At 45.5% G+C, this 18866-nt stretch overlaps 1 protein-coding gene across 1 annotated transcript; it reads left to right on the top strand.

The window, feature by feature from the left end:
* The first annotated feature begins 542 nt into the window (after positions 1–542).
* On the top strand, positions 543–18108 carry Plcd4 (phospholipase C delta 4). The gene is made up of 16 exons (XM_051190469.1): positions 543–570; positions 705–863; positions 1972–2200; positions 3566–3701; positions 4716–4947; positions 8839–9040; positions 10377–10521; positions 11339–11491; positions 13061–13252; positions 14301–14396; positions 14483–14675; positions 15375–15491; positions 16094–16266; positions 16881–17016; positions 17511–17660; positions 17739–18108. Exons 1-16 carry the CDS (start codon positions 549–551, stop codon positions 17843–17845), a joined length of 2442 nt encoding a protein of 813 aa, XP_051046426.1. The 5' UTR covers positions 543–548; the 3' UTR covers positions 17846–18108.
* The last annotated feature ends 758 nt before the right edge of the window (positions 18109–18866 follow it).

Raw genomic sequence — 18866 nt, forward strand, 5'->3', positions numbered from 1 at the left:
CTTTGGAGGCTGTCCTAGAACTAGCTCTTGTAGACCATGCTGGTCTAGAACTCACAGAGATCTACCTGCCTCTGCCTCCCGAGTGCTGGGATTAAAGGTGATTGCTACCAACACCAGGCAGACTCTAGGTTCTTAAAACTGTTGGCTGCAAGATGGTAGGACCTAATAAGAAGGACATGGGAAATGAGAAAGGTGTAGAGCAATGTTACCTACTGAGTGTAGATAGTAGGAGAGTGTTTGGAACATGCCCTGCTTTAGCCCTCCCTGGAGGTAGCTGTGGGAACTAGCTAACAAAGATAGATCTATGTATCTTATTTAATTCTAATCTATGCATCAATTGAGACAGGCTTCTTAGCCTAGCTAAGCCTCAAAGTCAGCAAATTCAGAAGTGCAAATAGCTACAGACTAGATGAAGTACCTGATACATGCCTCTAAGGAAACCTTGGGTTTCCTTCTCTTGTTCTCTTAATCCCTAGGACTCACCCAAAGCCCTTTGCTCCTCCTCATTCCTTTGGTTGACTCTGGCACCAGCTGGTGAACAGTGGGTGATGGCATCTCAGATTCAAGACCGTGAGTACCCCTGCAGGGGAAGAGGTCTTGCAGGAAAGCCTGGGGAATGAAGGAAGTTAGACCCTGGTTTTAGAGCTCCTCTGGGCCCTCCAGCCACTCCACTGGCTAAATAAGCCCCTGTTTTCCTGGATCAGGACTGACTACTGATCAGGACCTGCTGCTGATGCAAGAAGGCATGATGATGCGCAAGGTGAGGACCAAAACCTGGAAGAAGCTAAGATACTTCAAACTTCAGAATGATGGCATGACAGTCTGGCATGCACGGCAAGCCGAAGGCATAGCCAAGCCCACTTGTGAGTGACCTCAATAGCTGTGGGTGGGCATATGGGTGGAATCCAGAAGTTTGAGGGCAAGGAAAGGACCAGGATCCTGTGATAGTGGTCTCTTGTGAAGGGCCACTAGTGCAGCTCTCTACAAGACAACAAACCAGCCTTTGCCTTTGTAAGAATGTAATGAGGATTCAATTAATTATCACACTTAGGAGGCTCAGAAGAGCCCTGGCACATGATGAGTCTCTACAAATAATAGATTATTTGTTATAGTGATTATGACTGTGAGCACAATGTCTGGATTAAAACCCTGCCTCTACCACTTTCTGGGCAAGCACCTTTGGACAAAGTACTTAATTGAACTAAGGTTTCTCATTTACAAAATGGAGGTAAACCAGCACCTACCTGTAAATGATAGAGACTCGATGAGCTCATGTGTGAAACATCTAGCATGGGATATGAAACCTGGACAAATTTCATGAATGTTAGCCATTATAGTATTTCAGAGCATAAAATGATCCCAACAGTGTGCATCCTGTGGCCAAGCTCTTTATGATGGCTTTAAACACTTGATTATGGAATTAACAGAATCTGCTTTAGAGACATAACCAGTACTTGTGAACCACACCACCCTGAGTTGAGGTACAGAATGGAGGAATTTCTCTGGTTCCCTTCTATGCACCTTGAAAGAGAAACCCTTCTAACCTGAAACGTAGGCATGCATTATACTCGTTTCGTGAAACTATTCTACAGATGTGGTTGTCATCCTCACTCGTTGTCCTGTGGGAACCATTTTGATCTGCCATGAATGGGGACCATCCACTATTTAAGACATGTACACTGCGAGGTTAAGTTTGGGTCTTCACACTGTCAGCTGGTGGCTGGGAGTCAGGTCTTGCTCTATCTAGCTGAAGCTCCTTGCTGTGCTGCTTAAGAAAACCCTGACCCATGTCAACTCCTGAATCACTGGGTCTCCATCACCCTGTCCAAGTGTCCTTTAGGGTGCAGCCTGCAGAAGCTCAGCTTCTTCCTCTCTATGTCTTCATAGAGAGAGTTCTGGGCACCATTCCTTATCACCTGCTATTTGTCAGACTCCTTTCCTTAGGGTTCCCACCTGTTTCTTCTCTGACAGTTTCAATCTCTGACGTGGAGACAATACGTAAGGGCCATGATTCTGAGTTGCTGCGCTATCTGATGGAAGAGTTCCCCCTGGAGCAAGGCTTCACCATTGTCTTTCATGGTCGCCGCCCTAACCTGGACCTAGTGGCCAACAGTGTTGAAGAGGCCCAGATTTGGATGAGAGGACTCCAGCTATTGGTGGATCTTGTTGCCAGCATGGACTACCAGGAGCAACTGGACCAGTATCAGTCAAATAGAGTTAGGGTGTGGACAGGGGTTACTGAAGAGGGCAGATGCTACAGAACAGGGAAGATGAGAAGGGATGCAGAAATAGAAAAGCCAAACAAAGGATCCAGGTGGTAGGGGAGAGGACAGAGGCCAGTATAGAGCTGATGATTCTGAAGGAGAAATGGATGGTTGCCAATCAGAGTCTGAGACTGAGAGCCTGAGTCCAGAAGAGGAGGGAGAAGAGCAAGCAAGGGGCTGCTCCTGTGAAGTAAACAGACACCCCAGTGATATTCACTACCCAGGGTGCAGTGGTGTAGACTCACTTAGAGATTCCTGGATTGAAGTCACTGAGATGATTCAGCCAGTGAAGGAGCTTGCCGCCAAGCCTGACGGCTTGAATTCAATCCCTGGAGCAGACATGGTGTGAGAACTGACTCTCAGTCCTCATGACACACACACTATGCCCCAACACACAGTGGCTTTCAGACCCTCCAGTAAATGTAAAAGAAGTTCCTAGATTATACATGATGCACGTATTCATTCAGCATCAATTAGCCAGACTATTCACTATTATGCCTAGTTTTAGGGATGTGAAGATTAATGAGACCACATATATGACTTGACTTAGTGGAGAGAATCAATTTGTGTAAATAATTTAAGTACCAAATTAGAGGGCTTCTTGATTCTACCTAAGAGTATTCTGAGAAAGCGCCAGGGAAGAAGCAGCATGTGAGTTGGGTCCTTAAATTTTGGACTGGAGATGGAGCTCTGTTGGTGGAGAGCTTATCTAGCATGCAGGAAGTGCTAGGGCCGATCCCAGCCCAGCACGGCTTGTGCCAGTAATTCCAGTACCCAGGAGGCAGAAAAATGAGAATCGGAATGTCAAAGTCATCCTTGGCTACATAGCAAGATTGAGGCTAGCCTTGGCTACACACAATCCTGTCAAAGAAAGACAGAAAAATAGTATAATTAAAACCTGAAGAGTTGGGAAAGGCACTCCTCTTTGAGAGGATAACATCAATGAAGGTTCAGGGAAAGGAGACTGAAGGAAACAGGTCAGGGATGGTGTTCGGAGGAGTTACCCTGGCAGAAGTACAAAGACAGACACATTGAGAAGGCTGGGCGGGACTGGGCTGGGCCAGACCACAAGGGTCAGGGCATTTTAACTTCTTGTCAGAATTTAGGTTTCTCTCTGTAGACAACAGGGAGGTAGGTCCCTGCACGCACCTGAGCCATACAATGACAAGATAGGCTTATATTCAGGAGAGGTTTTTCTAGAAGCTATGTAGAGAATGGGTAGGCTTGGGGGGAGACACTAGCAGTAAAAACAGGAGAGGTGTCAGTGGATGAACGCACATAGCACTTTTGCCTTGACTCAGAGCTGGATGGGTGAGTGAGTGGTTCCACCGAGGAGACAGAAACCAGGATGGCAGGATGAGTTTTGATGAAGCTCAACGGCTGCTGCTTCTGATGAATGTGGAAATGGATCAAGAATATGCCCTCAGTCTTTTTCAGGTACGTTTGCTGGGGAGGATTTGCAGGAGCCACCCAGACCATGTTTTCACTTGACCAGAAGGCCCCTGACCCCAGGCAGCCTCCATTTGTTGAATCTTTACTGTGTGCCCCATTACCATGATCAGCTCAGTGGGCCCCTCTGACTTGTTGGGAGAATGAGTCATAATCCCTACAAAAAGAAAACAGCAACATGTTATTATATTAAAGCCGAGTGGTGACACACACCTTTAGTCCCAACACTTGGGAGGCAGAGGCAGGTGGATCTCTTGAGTTTGAGGCCAGTCTGATCTACAAAGTGAGTTCCAGGACCTCCAGGGCTACATAGAGAGACCCTGTCTCAAAAAACAAAACAAAAAGCCCAGTATGTTACTATGTTGGACCTTCCTGTTCAGAGCCTGTTTCCATCTGCAGTGTCACTAAGGAGGTGGCAGATTCTGACTAGTTGTTGCTGTTTGCTTGTTTTGAACTGGGATCAAATGTAGCCCAAACTGACCTCAAACTCACTATGTAGCTGAAGATGGCCTCGAACTCTTGATCCTAAATTGAGATTAAAGGCATGTACCAATGCTTCCAGTTCTCTTCTAACCATTTAAAAACCTTTGAGAGATACAATTTTTTTTCTGGCTAAAACTACCCCCTCCAGCATTTATAGGGCTAAAACTTTGCTTTTTATTTCCTGGAGTGACCTCTATGAAATGAAATCTCAGGAGTTCTGTAGGAGTTTTATAAACACATGCTAAGATGCCCCTTAGGCCTGTTAGTAAAGTGCTTGCCTGCCATGTAAGAATAGGACTCAAGTTCTACCCTGGCATCTGTGTAAAAAGCCAGGCATGGTGTGTGTGTCAGGGGGTATCCCCAGTGATAGTGAGGGAAAGAGGGAGAGAGAAAGGGAGGGAAGGAGAGGGAGAGGGAGAGAAAGATTCCCCTAAGCTTGCTGGCCATACAGCCCTGGAGGACAGAAGATCATACCATTCCCTAGTGTTCATCCATTCCCTGCTAAATCTTCTCTTTCAGGCAGCAAATGTGTCCCAGTCTGATACTCTAGAAGGAGAAGAATTTGTACAGTTCTATAAGGCACTGACTAAGCGTACTGAGGTTGAGCAACTATTTGAGAACTTTTCATCAGATGGACAGAAGCTGACCCTGCTGGAGTTTGTGGATTTCCTTAGAGAGGAGCAGAAAGAAAAAGACAATGCCCCCGACCTTGCTCTGGAATTCATTGACCTCTATGAGCCTTCAGAGAGTGGTAAGGACATCTGGGTACATAGATGCTAGACATAGGCAGTGAAGAGGGACCTAAAAAAAGAAAGACCCAGAGACAGAGCCTTCTAATGAATGAAGGTTAAGTCCACCTCTGTCCTTTCCAATCATCTCACTAAACTATGTAACCTGAAGGAGAGCAGCCATTCCCTGTCAGGTAAGACAGCAATAGTTTCTTTCTTCTTCTTTTTTTTAATCTCTTAGGAGGAAGAGAGTCTGAGGACCCCTTTCCTTCCCTGTACTCACATCCTTTACTTCTGGAGAATTCTTCACCATACCAACTTTTTTTTTTTTTTTTTTTTAAGATTTATTTATTATGTACACAGTGTTCTGCCTGCATGTATGTCTGCAGGCCAGAAGAGGACACCAGATCTCATTACAGGTGGTTGTGAGCCACCATCTGGTTGCTGGGAATTGAACTCAGAACCTTTGGAAGGGCGGGTAGTGCTCTTAACCACAGAGCCATCTCTCCAGCTCCCCACTGCTGTCTCGCTCTCACCAGCTCCCATGCAATGATTCTTTCTGTCAGCTTCCTGATCATTCCTGGAAGTTGTCTAAGATCATCTTGAGTCCTTAAGCCCTTGAATCAGCAATCTGGTCAGCCTAGGCCGGGGGCAGTGTGCATTTGACAAGTACCACTAACCTATGCCTTCATTATCATTAAAGTTTCCTGTACTTTGCAATTTAGTGGCTCACTTCCACCCCTGCATTCCCTTCTCCATGTGAGAAGTTTATATCAATAGTAAATTATTTACAAAGCACTTTCACATTCTTCACTTAATTTAGTCCTTGTAAAATGGAAAATAATCAACCCACTGGGATTTCACGGAGTATCCCACAATGTGCTAACATCTCTACACTCTTTTCTTGGCTTAGCCTCCCTGATAAAATAGGCTCTGTTATTAAGTCAGTTTTAGAAATAGGAAAACAGCGATTTTCAAATCTTCAAAAAGTCAAATGGGGATCTGGAGAGATGGCTCCATAGGTAAGAGTGCTTGCTATACAGGCAAGATGACCTGAGTTCAGGTCCTACCACCCATGTGAAAGGCCAGGACTGGTTCTAGGTGTGCCTGAAACCTCAGAGATGTGTATGGACATCAGGGATGGGAGTGCCCAGGGTTTTCTAGCTGTCAGCCTAGTTTCAGGTTCAGTGAGAGACCGTATCTCAATGGTAGAAGGACCCTGGAATCCTCTCTGGCCTCTACACACACACTTGTACACATAAGCACCTACACCACATACACACATACACAAACACAATAAAATAAAAATAAAAGAGATTAAACAACTTTCTGGAAGCCAGCAACTAATGAGAATGGAACTGGAATCCAAACCCAGGTCATTCCCCAAGTAATGTCTCTCATAAAAATGAAAGAGTAAGATGATTGGGATGCACAAGCTGTCCAGGTTTCCTGGGCCTCAACTTTCACTCTTACTTATTCATTCATTCATTCATTCATTCATTCATTCATTCAGTCTCCACTTTAGCAAATTCTTTGTTTTTCTTTCTTTTTTTCGGGGGGGGGGGTTCAAGACAGGGTTTCTCTGTATTGTTTTGGAGCCTGTCTTGGAACTCACTCTGTAGACCAGACTGGTTGGCCTAAAACTCCCAGAGATCTGCCTGCCTCTGCCTCCTGAGTGCTGGGGTAAAGGCATGCACCACCACCACCCAGTGAGGAATTCTTATTGAGTATTATGTGTCAGGACCTAGACCAAGCACCGTAGAGACAATGATGCCTAGACCAGACAGGAATATTGCCCTCTTGGAACTCAGAGACAAACAATGTGTCAGAGTAGTTAGAATATCAGTGATTTTTGGCTGGGTGGTGGTGGTACACACCTTTAGTCCCAGCACTCAAGAGGTAGGTGGATATCTGTGAGTTCAAGACCAGCCTGGTCTACAAGCGCTAGTTCCAGGACAGCCTCCAAAGCCACATAGAAACCCTGACTTGGAAAACACAACCAAACCAAAACAAAACAAAAAAAGAACTGAATTCCAATGCATCTTGTTGAATGCATTGTGTTGAGAAGTGGGATCTTCAACGGAAACTTCCTACCCAAATTCCTGCCATTCTTCACTCCATGATTTGTTAAACCTGGATCTAGGAAGCTGGTCATGAGCACCAGGTGGTCCTACCTTTCAGCCAAGCCTCTCTTTAGCTATATTACCTTCAGTGTGATTTCACAGCCCAGCAGTGCAAGGCATGACCCTGACATGGGAGTGCTTGGGTTCAAAGCCCAGCTCCTTCACTTAAAATAGCCATGTGACTTAGGGCAAGATATCTACCTTGCCATAGTGAACTGCAATATACATGTCCTTGTATGGAGTAAGTGCCCAATAACTGCTAGTTGCCATTGTTACTGTGTGAAGTCCAGACTGAGAATAGTGAGGCCCATGGAAGGAGTCAAAAGCCATTTCCTCAGCAAGAGTATAGTCTAAGGAGATGTTGACAAATGTCCCCCTAAATACCACAGGTCATAGCATAGGTCATATGGCTGCACAGCCCAAGGAAGAAAGCATAGGCTAGGCACTTTGGCCAGATTACTAATCACTTTTCTAGCTGTATCCTTAGGCCTTAGAACTGGTTCTGTGCTGTTTTGTTTTTTTTTTTTTTTTTTTTTTTTTTTTTTTTTTTTTATGATAGCTGTGAGCTCCAAGAGCCATGTATATTTAAATGGACCCAAATCAACTAAAATTTCAAAATCATTGCCTCAGGCACACAAGCCCTTTCAAGTGTATCTAGGGGCTGCTGTGTCCAACAATGCAGAATAAAGCATTCTTGTAGTTATGTACCATTCTGTTGCATATCACTGAACTAAAATGTTTGGTCTGTTAGTTTGTTTGTTTTTAAAAGATACAACCTCATGATGTGGCCAAGGCTAGCTTTGAACCCAAAGTCAAGATCCCATGGCTTCTGGCTCACAATAGATGTGATTATAGGCGTGTAGCACCAGCTCCTGCCAACATGGTTATTTTTACTGATAGAAATAGAGACAGTTTATTTAAAAAAGAAAATCACTCAGAAAAATTAAGGTGAGGACTGGAAAACTGACTCAGTGGGCAAGGTGCTTGCTGCCATGCCTGATGACCTGACTTTGAGCCTGTGGACCCATGTGGCAGAAGAAGAGAACTGATTCTTGCAAATTGTCCTCTGACTTTCACAAATGTACACAGCACATGACATGCATACCCGCCCCCCCCACACACATCATCAGGCACATACACAAAACGTAAAGAGAAAGAGAGAGCATGAGAGCATGCAAGTGAAGAAGACAACTGAGCACATGCCAGGCATTGTGGACCTGCCTTTCATCCAAGCACATCGGAGAGGCAGAAGGATCTGTGCGTGGTTGGTTTTTGTTTTGTTTTGTTTCCAAGACTGGATCTCACTATGTAACTCTATCCTGAAACTTGCTATGTAGACCAGGCTGGCCTAAAACTCAGAGATCTGCCTGCCTCTGTTTCCTAAGTGTTGAAATAAAAGGTGTGTGCCATCACACCTGGATCTCTGTGTGTTTGAGGCTAGCCTAGTTAGTCTACAGAGAGTTCTAGGCCAGCTAGGGCTACATAGTGAGAACCTGTTTTTATAAAAAGGAAAAGGAAAGAGAAGGGAAGGAAAGAAAGGAATGGAGAGAGGAAGAAAGAAAAGAAAAGAAGGAAGAAAAGAAAAAAAAAAAAAAAAGAAAAAAGTTCTAGATAGCCAGGAAAGGTCTGTTTTGAATGGCAGGAAGAACATGTGGCAAATTCAGGACCTGCAGACTGGGAATAGGCATCTAAGGGGAAGGACCCCAAGGAAGGGAACCTGAGAAGAGGCTTATGGGTGTGCCAGATCTTCTCAGAGCTTCTCAACCTCTGGGTCCCTGCTGCACACTCTAGGCAGATTGCTGCACGTGCTGAGCAAGGATGGCTTCCTCCGCTACCTCTGCTCAAAGGATGGAAACATCTTCAACCCAAACTGCCTCCCTGTCTACCAGGATATGACTCAGCCTCTGAACTGCTACTATATCAACTCATCTCACAACACCTACCTACTGAGGGACCAGCTTTGTGGCCAAAGCAGCGTGGAAGGATACATACGGTACAGTGGTGGCATGAGGGGGTCCAGCTCATGGGATGCACTGCCTGTGGGAAACTAAGGGGTAGGTAACAGAGAATGAGATGTAGAGAGCTAGCTTAGAGACCTCAGATCTCTGGTACCTGAGAGACTTGGAGAACATTTTAGCTATTAACAGAATGGTAATGAAATGCTATAGATAAACAGAATTCTTCTCTGTCACAAGCTAGGAAACTGAGAATTCGGGTCCCAGTGTTTATTTTGAGCTAGTAAATGAAATGCTCTAAAGCAGTGGTTCTCAGCCTTCCTGATGCTGTGACCACCCCCAACCATAAAATTGTTTCCGTTGCTGCTTTATAACTATCATTTTGCTACTACCATGAATTGTAGTGTGAATATTTTTAGGGATGGAGGTTTGCCAAAGGGTTGAGACCTACAAGTTGAGAATCACTGCTTTAAAGGAAAGGCAGTGGTGTGTAGAGATAAAAACATGCGCTCCAGAATCAGTCTACTTTAGGTCAAATTTTACCTCTCTTGGTGTTCTGGGGGCTAATTAACCTCTGTGAAATAGAGATGACAATAGTGCCCATTCTGTCAGGGTTCTTTTGAAGACTAAAGGGCACAGTCTATGAGTCAGAAGCTAATAAATGGTACTTGCCATTGTTGTGATTAATCAAGATGAGACTGATATCAAGACAGCAATATAGCACTGGTGGCTGACCGACTGGGTAGCTTGAAGGACACAAGGGATTATAGCTCAGTGGTAAAGCATGTATGAAGACCTCGGGTTAATCCTGTTGGAGAGAGAGGCACACACCTGCAGTCCCAACATAAATAAAGGCTGTAAGTTCCAGGCTGTCTGGTAAAAGACCCTGATTCAAACATCTGTAGAGGGATGGATTTACTAGGAGTTTGAATGACCCAGGATATCCATCCAGAATAGTGGATGTGTAATGGCTTGCTAGGGAGGATTATAAACTGGCGCTAGGTGGAGATATATGTGAGCTGCAGCCATGGCCCAGTGGACTGAGATGCCTTCATGGAGATGTTACTTGAAGTGGTCTGGAAAGGCACTGGATGGATACAGACTATGGCCTGTATAGCACTAAAGAACATTATACTTTTTTTTTTTTTTTGAGACAGAGTTTCCATGTGTGAGAGCCCTAGCTGTCCTGTACTAGCTCTGTAGACCAGGCTGGCCTCGAACTCACAGAGATCCACTTGCCTCTGCCTCCTGAGTGCTGCAATTAAAGGCCAGAGCCACTGCTGCCTGACATTGTTCTTTCCAGAGCAGGGAGAGGTGGATCCTCAGATCTTACTTTGACCTCTTTCTCTCTGGGGGGGTTTGGGGTTCTTGCAGGGCCTTGAAGCGTGGGTGCCGCTGTGTGGAGGTGGATGTGTGGGATGGACCTGGCGGGGAGCCCATTGTTTATCATGGACATACCCTGACCTCTCGTATCCTGTTCAAAGATGTCGTGGCTACGATAGCACAGTATGCCTTCCAGGTAGTAGCCCCAGGTTGGGAGCAACACTGAAAAGGCTAGAAGGTCTGAGGGAAATGTGACTGACTTGCAAGAGCAGAAAGACAGTGCAGTGGTGTGATGCAGACAAAAGAAGGGTTTAAATTATTTTATTTATTTTTGTTTTGTTTTTTCGAGATAGGATTTTTCTGTGTAACTACCCTGGCTGTCCTGGAACTCACTCTGTAGACCAGGCTAACCTCTAACTCATAGAGATCCACCTGGCTCTGCCTCTTGGGAGCTGGAGTTAAAGGTGTGTGCCACCACCATCCAGCCAATAAAAGTTATTTAACGCTAAAGCATCAGACAAATATTAAAGGATTACTATGACTAAGTGTTGGATATGTTACTAATAATTAGTATTCATATAGGTAATCACTAATTCCTAGTAACTACTTCTAGAAATTTCTGTTACCCATGTAGGGGAGGATGGATAGGGGAGCAGACAGTGGTGAATTGGGCTTCAGGATAATAGGAATGTAGAGATGAGAGTGTAATGTGAGCTCATAACTTGAGGAATAGCCTGTCATCCACACTGAGACTGAAAACTCAAAAGACCTCAGTAGGACTTGGATCATATTTGGTATCACTACAAGATTTGAGGTCTCAAGAGTGACCCTTAGATGTGGATGTGTCCCAAGGAGCAGACCTGAGGTCTGCCAAGCTCTCACCAAGCCCTATAATGGGGTGGGAGAATTTTAGCACTCAGTATACTCACTGGAGTTCATAAATGGGGGCCTAGGATTTGGTGTAGGTTATAGGTCATTATAATTCTGATTGCATCTTCCCCTGCCTCTGCCAGTCATCAGAGTACCCACTCATCTTGTCTCTGGAGAACCACTGCTCCTGGGAACAGCAGCAGACCTTGGCACAGCATCTGACTGAGATCTTGGGAGAGCAGCTACTGAACGCCACCATAGATGAATTGCAGATGGATAAGCTGCCCTCACCAGAGGTAGGGACCCTGTGACCCAGCCAGGCCCTATAGTGGTTTTCACAGTCCCTCACTGTGGCTCCCGATTCTACATTCTTCTTGTCCCCCTTCTATCTCCAGGAGGGCCGTCTTGCTTTTTAATATACCTATAGATGAGAGTTTGTTTTGTTTTGAGACAAGATCTCATATAGCCCAGGCTGGCTTTGAACTCCTGATCCTCCTTTCCTCACCTCCCAAGTACTGGGATTATAGGCATGCCAGGTTTGTGTGATTCTGGGGAATCAAGTCCAGGGCGTTGTGCATGCTAGGCAAGCACTGTACTAAGCTCCATCCCTAGCCCTTAATAGTTCTTGATAGTTTATAATTTGTACAGCCTTCACAAATATTACAGAGCATGGTAAATCTCCCCCATTATGATCCCAAACACTTTCATGGCAGTATATATCAATGATTTTTTTTTAAAAAGTATTACATTTATGTATTTATGTTTGTGTGTATTTATTTATTTATTTTGAGGCAGGAGGTGGTAGTGGAGCATGTGCCATGACAAAATACAAGTGTGGCAGTCAATAGGAGTTGGTTATCTCTGTCTACCATGTAGGTCCTGGAGATCACACTCAGAGGCAGGAGAAACCAGAGGTTCTGGGAAAGTTCATTCTCAGCTACATATGACAAGTCTGAGACCAGTCAGGGCTTCATGAGAGCCTGTCTCCAGGAGGAGGAGGGAGAGAAAGATGAGGAAGAGGAGGAAGTGGTGGTGGTGGAGGCTGAAAGTAGCTCAGTAGTACAGCGTGTGCTCAGCATGAGTGAAGTTTAGGGAATAGTGAAAATAAATCCACTGGGGCTAACAAGATGGGCCAGTGAGTAGAGGCACTGGCCAAAAGCACTCAGGAGGTATTGTGAGCTGGAAGTCAGCCTGTGCTACATAAGACCCTTTCTCAAAACACACACACACACACACACACACACACACACAGAGAGAGAGAGAGAGAGAGAGAGAGAGACAGAGACAGAGACAGAGACAGAGACAGAGGGGGGAGGGAGAGGGAGAGAGAGAGATAGCATAGTAAGATGACTCATAATGACAAACAATGAAAAGAAGGGCTTCTCTTTTTGTTGTTGCTCTGAGGTTTTTGATACTGGGATTGTAGCATCATGTACTATCTTGCTTGGCACTTCTTAGCATCTAGTCCTGCCTGCCTCCCTTCAGAGTTCTGAAACTGCAGGCTTGAGCCACCATTCCTGATTCATATCCTTTCTAAAGGCTCTTCCATGACAAGACCATTCAAAGAACATCATCTCTCTTCATACTCCTATGTGCTTTTGTATATATTCAAACCTTTAACCCAAGGGAGTTTTCAGTGTGTGAAGTGTGAGTGAAGACCTACCTATTGATTCTTTTTTTCATATGGATAGGAATATCATAAGTTTGTTAGAGAATAAGTGGCTCTGCCATATTAATGAGGGATCAAACCCCCTGGGAAACTTCTGACAGCTCATTCTTCTGCCTTTGAGATGGTGAGACCTCCATTATCTTCAGGAAGGGCTTGAGCAGACAAGTACACAGGTCTGTTTATTTTTGTTCCCTAGCAGCTTCAAGGGAAGATCTTGGTGAAGGGAAAGAAGTTACGAGCAATTGAGGATATTGAGGTTGATGAAGAAGAGGAGGGAGAACTGGAGGAAGATCGTGAGTCAGACCTGGATCCAGGCGCCTACACTGAATTGGACACTCAGTTTCAGCCTGAGTCCCAGGAGCTGGTCTCTGGGAACAAGGACAATAAGGTGAGTCAGAACTCATTTTTTGGTAATGGTATTTGGTCAGCAATCATCACAAGCTGAAGGCCAGTTTCTGAAGAGTCTAGATCCAGCCAGGGTGGAGAACCAAGGAGAAAAATGGTCTTTCCTCTCAATAAAGGAAGCCTAAGGGTGTATCTGCAGCATCACTATGCATTAGACATTGCCATCTAGACATCTATTGCAGTGGTTTTTTTCAACCTCTTGGATCATGAAATCTTAGACAAAGCTTATTCAAAATGAAAAAATGTAGATTATAGTTGAAGCTCTTACTTGGTTATCTCCTGGGTCCAAGTGGCATGGGATAGTTCAGGCTTGATGGGTAGGTAGGTAAGTTCAAGAAAGAAGACAAGGATGGCAGGGAGAGATGAAGGAGCTAAGTGACTCTGGAAACAACTTTGTTCTCCACAAAGTCCTTAAAGGCAAATCTGAAGGCCACTGGTCAGTTTGTCTCTGTCTTCCTCTCTTTCTCTCTCTCTCTCTCTTTTTCTGTCTATCTATCTATTTTACCGGCTGAGTAAGAAGTTACTGGGCCTCTGATAGCTGTAACCTCAGTCTCAGCTATAATGTGATAAATCAGAGAAAAGTGTTTTGGAAAAGATACAGTTTGAGGAGCAAGAAGTATCCAGACATGGGGAGGCCAAGTGAGAAAAGGTACCATTGGTGGGACCTCAGAAATCCAGGTGTGATTCAAGGCATGTGCCACTACCACAGTCTTGATACATATCCCAGGGTGACCTGAAATTCATTGTCTAGATCAAGTTAGGCTCAAACTCACAGTGATCCACCTGGCTCTCTCTTGAGTGCTGGGATTAAAGGCATGCAACATCATGCAAGGATCATGTATATATTTTGACCAAAGGTTTATTGTTCATTTGTTTTTTAAGAGAGGTAGGGTGACTGAGGCCTCTCTGTTTAAAAATAATAAAGACTGGTTACCCAAGATGTAGCATAGAAAAGATCTTCCAAACCCAGAGCTGAAATTGATCCGAGCAGTATATGCAGACTGCCTTTATTCCCATCCTCACCCCCCCAGGTTGTGGCGTGTCCGATGTCTTGTCTGCTTATCTGTGGTCACTTTTTGGCCCATCATCCTAGTAACATTCCTGGGTCCTCTTTCTTGTCCAACCAGGTGAGGCAGGAGGGAGACTACAGTGGGGAGGCATTGGGCAGAGGCTTAGGTTGGATGGCCACTAGCTTTTCTCTAGATCACTTCAGACTCAATACCATCTTCCTGTCTACTTTCTTTTCCAGGATTCCAGGACTATCTTGTGCCCAGACCTGTCTGCCCTGGTTGTCTATTTGAGGACTGTCCCCTTCTGCAGTTTCATTCATTCCAGAGAAAATTACCACATCTGTGATGTTTCATCTTTCTCTGAGACCAAGGCCAGGAACCTTATCAAGGAGGAAGGTCAGAAGCAAAGTGGGATGGGTAGCTTCAGGTATGGCAGGCAGGTAGGTAAGTTCCAAGAAGCAGAACAAGGAAGCAATAGAGATGAAGGAGTTAAGAAACTTCTTAGAGGGGGGCTGGAGAGGTGGCTGAGGGGTTAAGAGCACTGGCTGCTCTTCCAGAGGTCCTGATTTAAATTCCCAGCAACCATATGGTGGCTCACAACAATCTGTAACGAGATCCGGTGCCCTCTTCTGGCCTGCAGTCATACAGAACACTGTATACATAATAAATAAATCTTCTTAAGAAGCGGCAATGGGAAACGTGGTTTTGTTTTAACGAGTCTCCCATAGCCCAGTCTGACCTCAAACTTGCCCTTGAACTTCTGATCTTCTGGTCTCTACCTCTCAAGTTCTAGGATTACCCTGTATACCATTATTTCCAGTTTGTGCAGTGCTGGGATGCAAATCAGGGCTTTATGCCTGCTAGGCAAGTGCTTGACTAAGTTACATTCCCAACCCTGGAAAGATAAAGATCTGTGCATAGAGAGAGCACAAAGCTCTAGGAAGAAGGAAATTTGGGGGAGGCGGTCACCCTTCCAGAGTCAGCCTCAGATTTCAAGAAGAGTGAAGTAAGTAGAAAGGGTCCTTGGGACTAGGGAAGAGGGAGAACCTACCTCAGAGACAGAACTTCCATCTTCTTCCCTGTACCTTTTTACAGGCAACAGGTTTGTACAGCACAATGCCAGGCAGTTTTGCCGTGTGTATCCCAGTGGTCTGAGGACAGATTCATCAAATTTTCACCCCGAGGAATTCTGGAATGCAGGCTGCCAGATGGGTGAGGAGGCAGCAGGGACAGGGAGGAAGGGAGTGGAGGATCAGCTGATGGGAGGTAAATTCCCTTGTGGGAATAGGTTGGGAAAATGTTTTAAAGGAGTGCTAAGGCAAGAAAAACTGAGAAAAAATGGTGCTATCTATTGAAGTTCCCAGCAGGCACTGATTGAGGATCATGCTCTGTTCTATAGCCTAAGCTAGTTTCAAACTTTGTCCTCCTTCCTTAGTCTTCCAAGTGTGCTACCCAGCTCCAGCAGGCATCTACATGTACACCTACTATTTTCTAGTTCTCCTTGAAATGAGCTAGAAGGCCAAGGAGGATGTATATGTATGCATGTTAATACACACATGCCTAGGTGTGTATATGTGTATGTGTATGAGAGAATAGTGTGTGAGAGAAAGAGGAAAGAGGGGAAGGGAGGAAAAAGGAGGGAGGAGGAAAAGGGAAGGGAGGGGGAGAAACAAGATTTGTAGCCCTTGCTCTGTAGACTAGGGTGGTGTTGAACTTATGGGTATCCTCCTGCCTCTGCCTCCTGAGTTTACATGTACCATCAAGTCCAGATCCCAAGGTGACTTTTTCTTTATTTTTCCCCCTGGGATTCTTAGTGGCTATGAATATGCAGACTGCAGGGGGTGCCATGGATATCTGTGATGGGTTCTTCCGCCAGAATGGTGGCTCTGGCTATGTGCTGAAGCCAGACTTCCTGTGTGACCTCCAGAGTTCCTTCAATCCCGAGAGGCCCATCAGTCCATATAAGGCCAAGACCCTCTTAGTCCAGGTATGACAGAAACAGTTGAGAAGAACCTGGAATTGTAGGAATAGAAGCATGTATGTGTACGATGGGGTGTGGTGCTGGCTCAACTTGACAGTGAAAGTTCTCTGCCAGGAATGGTAGCAAACACCTTCAATCCCAGGCCAGAGCTAGAAGACAGTCTCCAATAAGATAATAAATATATAAAAAAATTTTTTCAGAAGAGGGAGGGTAGCCTGATTCAAATGCAGACTTTAGAACCAACTGCCTTGTTTCAAATCACTTTTTTAGTTGTGCAATATTAGTCAAGTGTTTTGTCACCTCAGTAAACTCACCTGCAAGATATGGGCAATGCTATGTAACCTGGCTCACAGGGATGTGAGGACTATCTGTTCAAAGTGCTTAAACACTGATGCACAGTAAGTACTATAGAAAAGGCCGCTATCACTGGCATGCCTACATTCAAGCCTTTCGAGTCACTGAAAATTTCAGGCTGGAAACTAGAACACACCATCTACGTAGGACTAGTTTTACAAACTGTGAAGCTACAGTGCAAGCCCTGCTTTCTCCAGGGTGTGAGGCTGGGTGGGGGAGGGCTGGGCTGAGCAGGGGCTCATGAAGTTCCAGTGTCCTGGTTGCAGGTCATCAGTGGTCAACAACTCCCCAAAGTGGACAACAACAAAGAGACGTCCATTGTGGACCCATTGGTGAAAGTAGAGCTCTTTGGTGTTCCTGAAGACACAAGGCAGCAAGAGACCAACTATGTGGAGAACAATGGTGAGAGACTGGGCATGGGGAAGTGTAGGACCAGACTGCCAGTTCCTTTCTATCCTGTCCTCCATTTGGTGCAGTTCATGTATGTGACTGTGCACCCCCACTGGGAGGCGAAGTGACATAGACCAGGAAATCTTGGCCCTCCCTTACAGGCTTGTGAATTGGAAGAAGTCTTTATGCTTTATATTATTAAAGATTTTTATGTGTGTGGGTGCCACCCATGTGTGCCCAGAGACCAAGAGGCCATCAGATTCCCTGTACTCTGGGTTATAGGCAGCTGTGGGCTGTGGGAACTGAATTCAGGTCCACTGGAAAAGGAGCAAGCGCTTTTAACTACTGGGCCATTTCTCTAGCCCTTGCTTGTGCGTGTTACACCTGAGTCCTTGCTTGTAAAGTGCTGACTGGCAACTTAGGTTAAATAAGTGTTCTGGGAAAGCAACTAAGTATGGCCTAATGAAGATGGTCAGTCTGTTCCTTTATTCCTGTCTCCACTTCAGGCTTTAATCCATACTGGGGACAGACATTCTGTTTTCGGGTCCAGGTGCCTGAACTTGCTATACTGCGTTTTGTGGTAAAGGACTATAACTGGAAATCCCGGAATAACTTTATTGGTCAATACACCCTGCCCTGGACCTGTGTGAAACAAGGTGAGGCAGTCCTTGCACTCCTGGCCAATATCCCAACTCTGGCTCCTTTCCTAATACAGTCCTTCTGCCTGTTTCTAGGTTACCGACACATATCCTTGCTCTCCAGGGATGGCACTAGCCTCCACCCAGCTTCAATCTTTGTGTACATTTGCATGCGGGAAGATTTGGAGGTGGATGAATCCTGAGGTGGGTATTCCATAGCAAGAGTAGATAGATATGCTAGCTTTGGATGTCAAGGCACAAAATTACCTCACCCCTCCTCCCTTTTCCCCTAAGATAGGGGTCTCACTATGTAGCTCTAGCTGTCTGAAGCTCCCTATGTAGACCAGGCTGTCCTCAAACCCAGAGGTCCACCTGCCTCTGCCTCCAGAGTGCTGAGATTAAAGGCATGAGCTATTGTGCCCAGTATACCTTGTCCTTCTTTAGCAAACTTAAGACTTCATCATTTTTTTTTTTTTTAATGTGCATTGGTGTTTTTTTGCCATAGGTATTTGGTCCCCTGGAACTGGAGTTATAGACAGTTGTGAGCTGCCATATGGGTGCTGGGATTTGAACCTGGGTCCTCTGGAAGAGCAGTCCGTGTTCTTAAATGCTGAGCCATCTCTCCAGCCCCCTAGGGCCTGCTCTTTCATCTAGTCTTTCCTGCCCTTTCCTATTGTACACTCTATCCTGGAGTTCCCTCCTTATTTTTGCCCTAGGCTTAGCCCCATCCTCATATCATCTGTTAATCTCTCCCATCATCTCTGACTAGAAACACAGGGAGGGACTCGAAGCAGAGAAATTACTTCAACCTACAAGTCCCTCAAAATCCAGAGCCAACGAAAGGATCAATCAAGGATCAAGGCTCCCAGGCAAAGGTTGGGGAAGGATGCCTGACCCCAGAACTATGACTCTCTAGAGAACAATGCACAGCCCTGAGTCCCCACTGGACTGCTGCTCCTTAGCTGGCCTAAATAGAGCTTCTCTGTCCAATTTGGCTCCTGTATGGTCTGTCATTGTTAGGCAAGAAGGGGATGTATGGGGGGGGGGTGGCAGCAGGGGGTGGGTGGGGGGAGGTTAGCATTTGGGTAGTTAGGTGGATGTATGGGCTGTCATTGTTGGGCATGAAGGGGAAGTAGTGTGTATGTGAGGCATGCAGAGAAACAAGGTCTCCAAGGCGTCTCCTCCATGTGTTGCACAGGAAGGGCACAGAGAGAAGCGCATAAG

The sequence above is a fragment of the Phodopus roborovskii genome, unplaced genomic scaffold (assembly GCF_943737965.1).
Source record: "Phodopus roborovskii unplaced genomic scaffold, PHOROB, whole genome shotgun sequence".
NCBI lineage: Eukaryota > Metazoa > Chordata > Mammalia > Rodentia > Cricetidae > Phodopus > Phodopus roborovskii.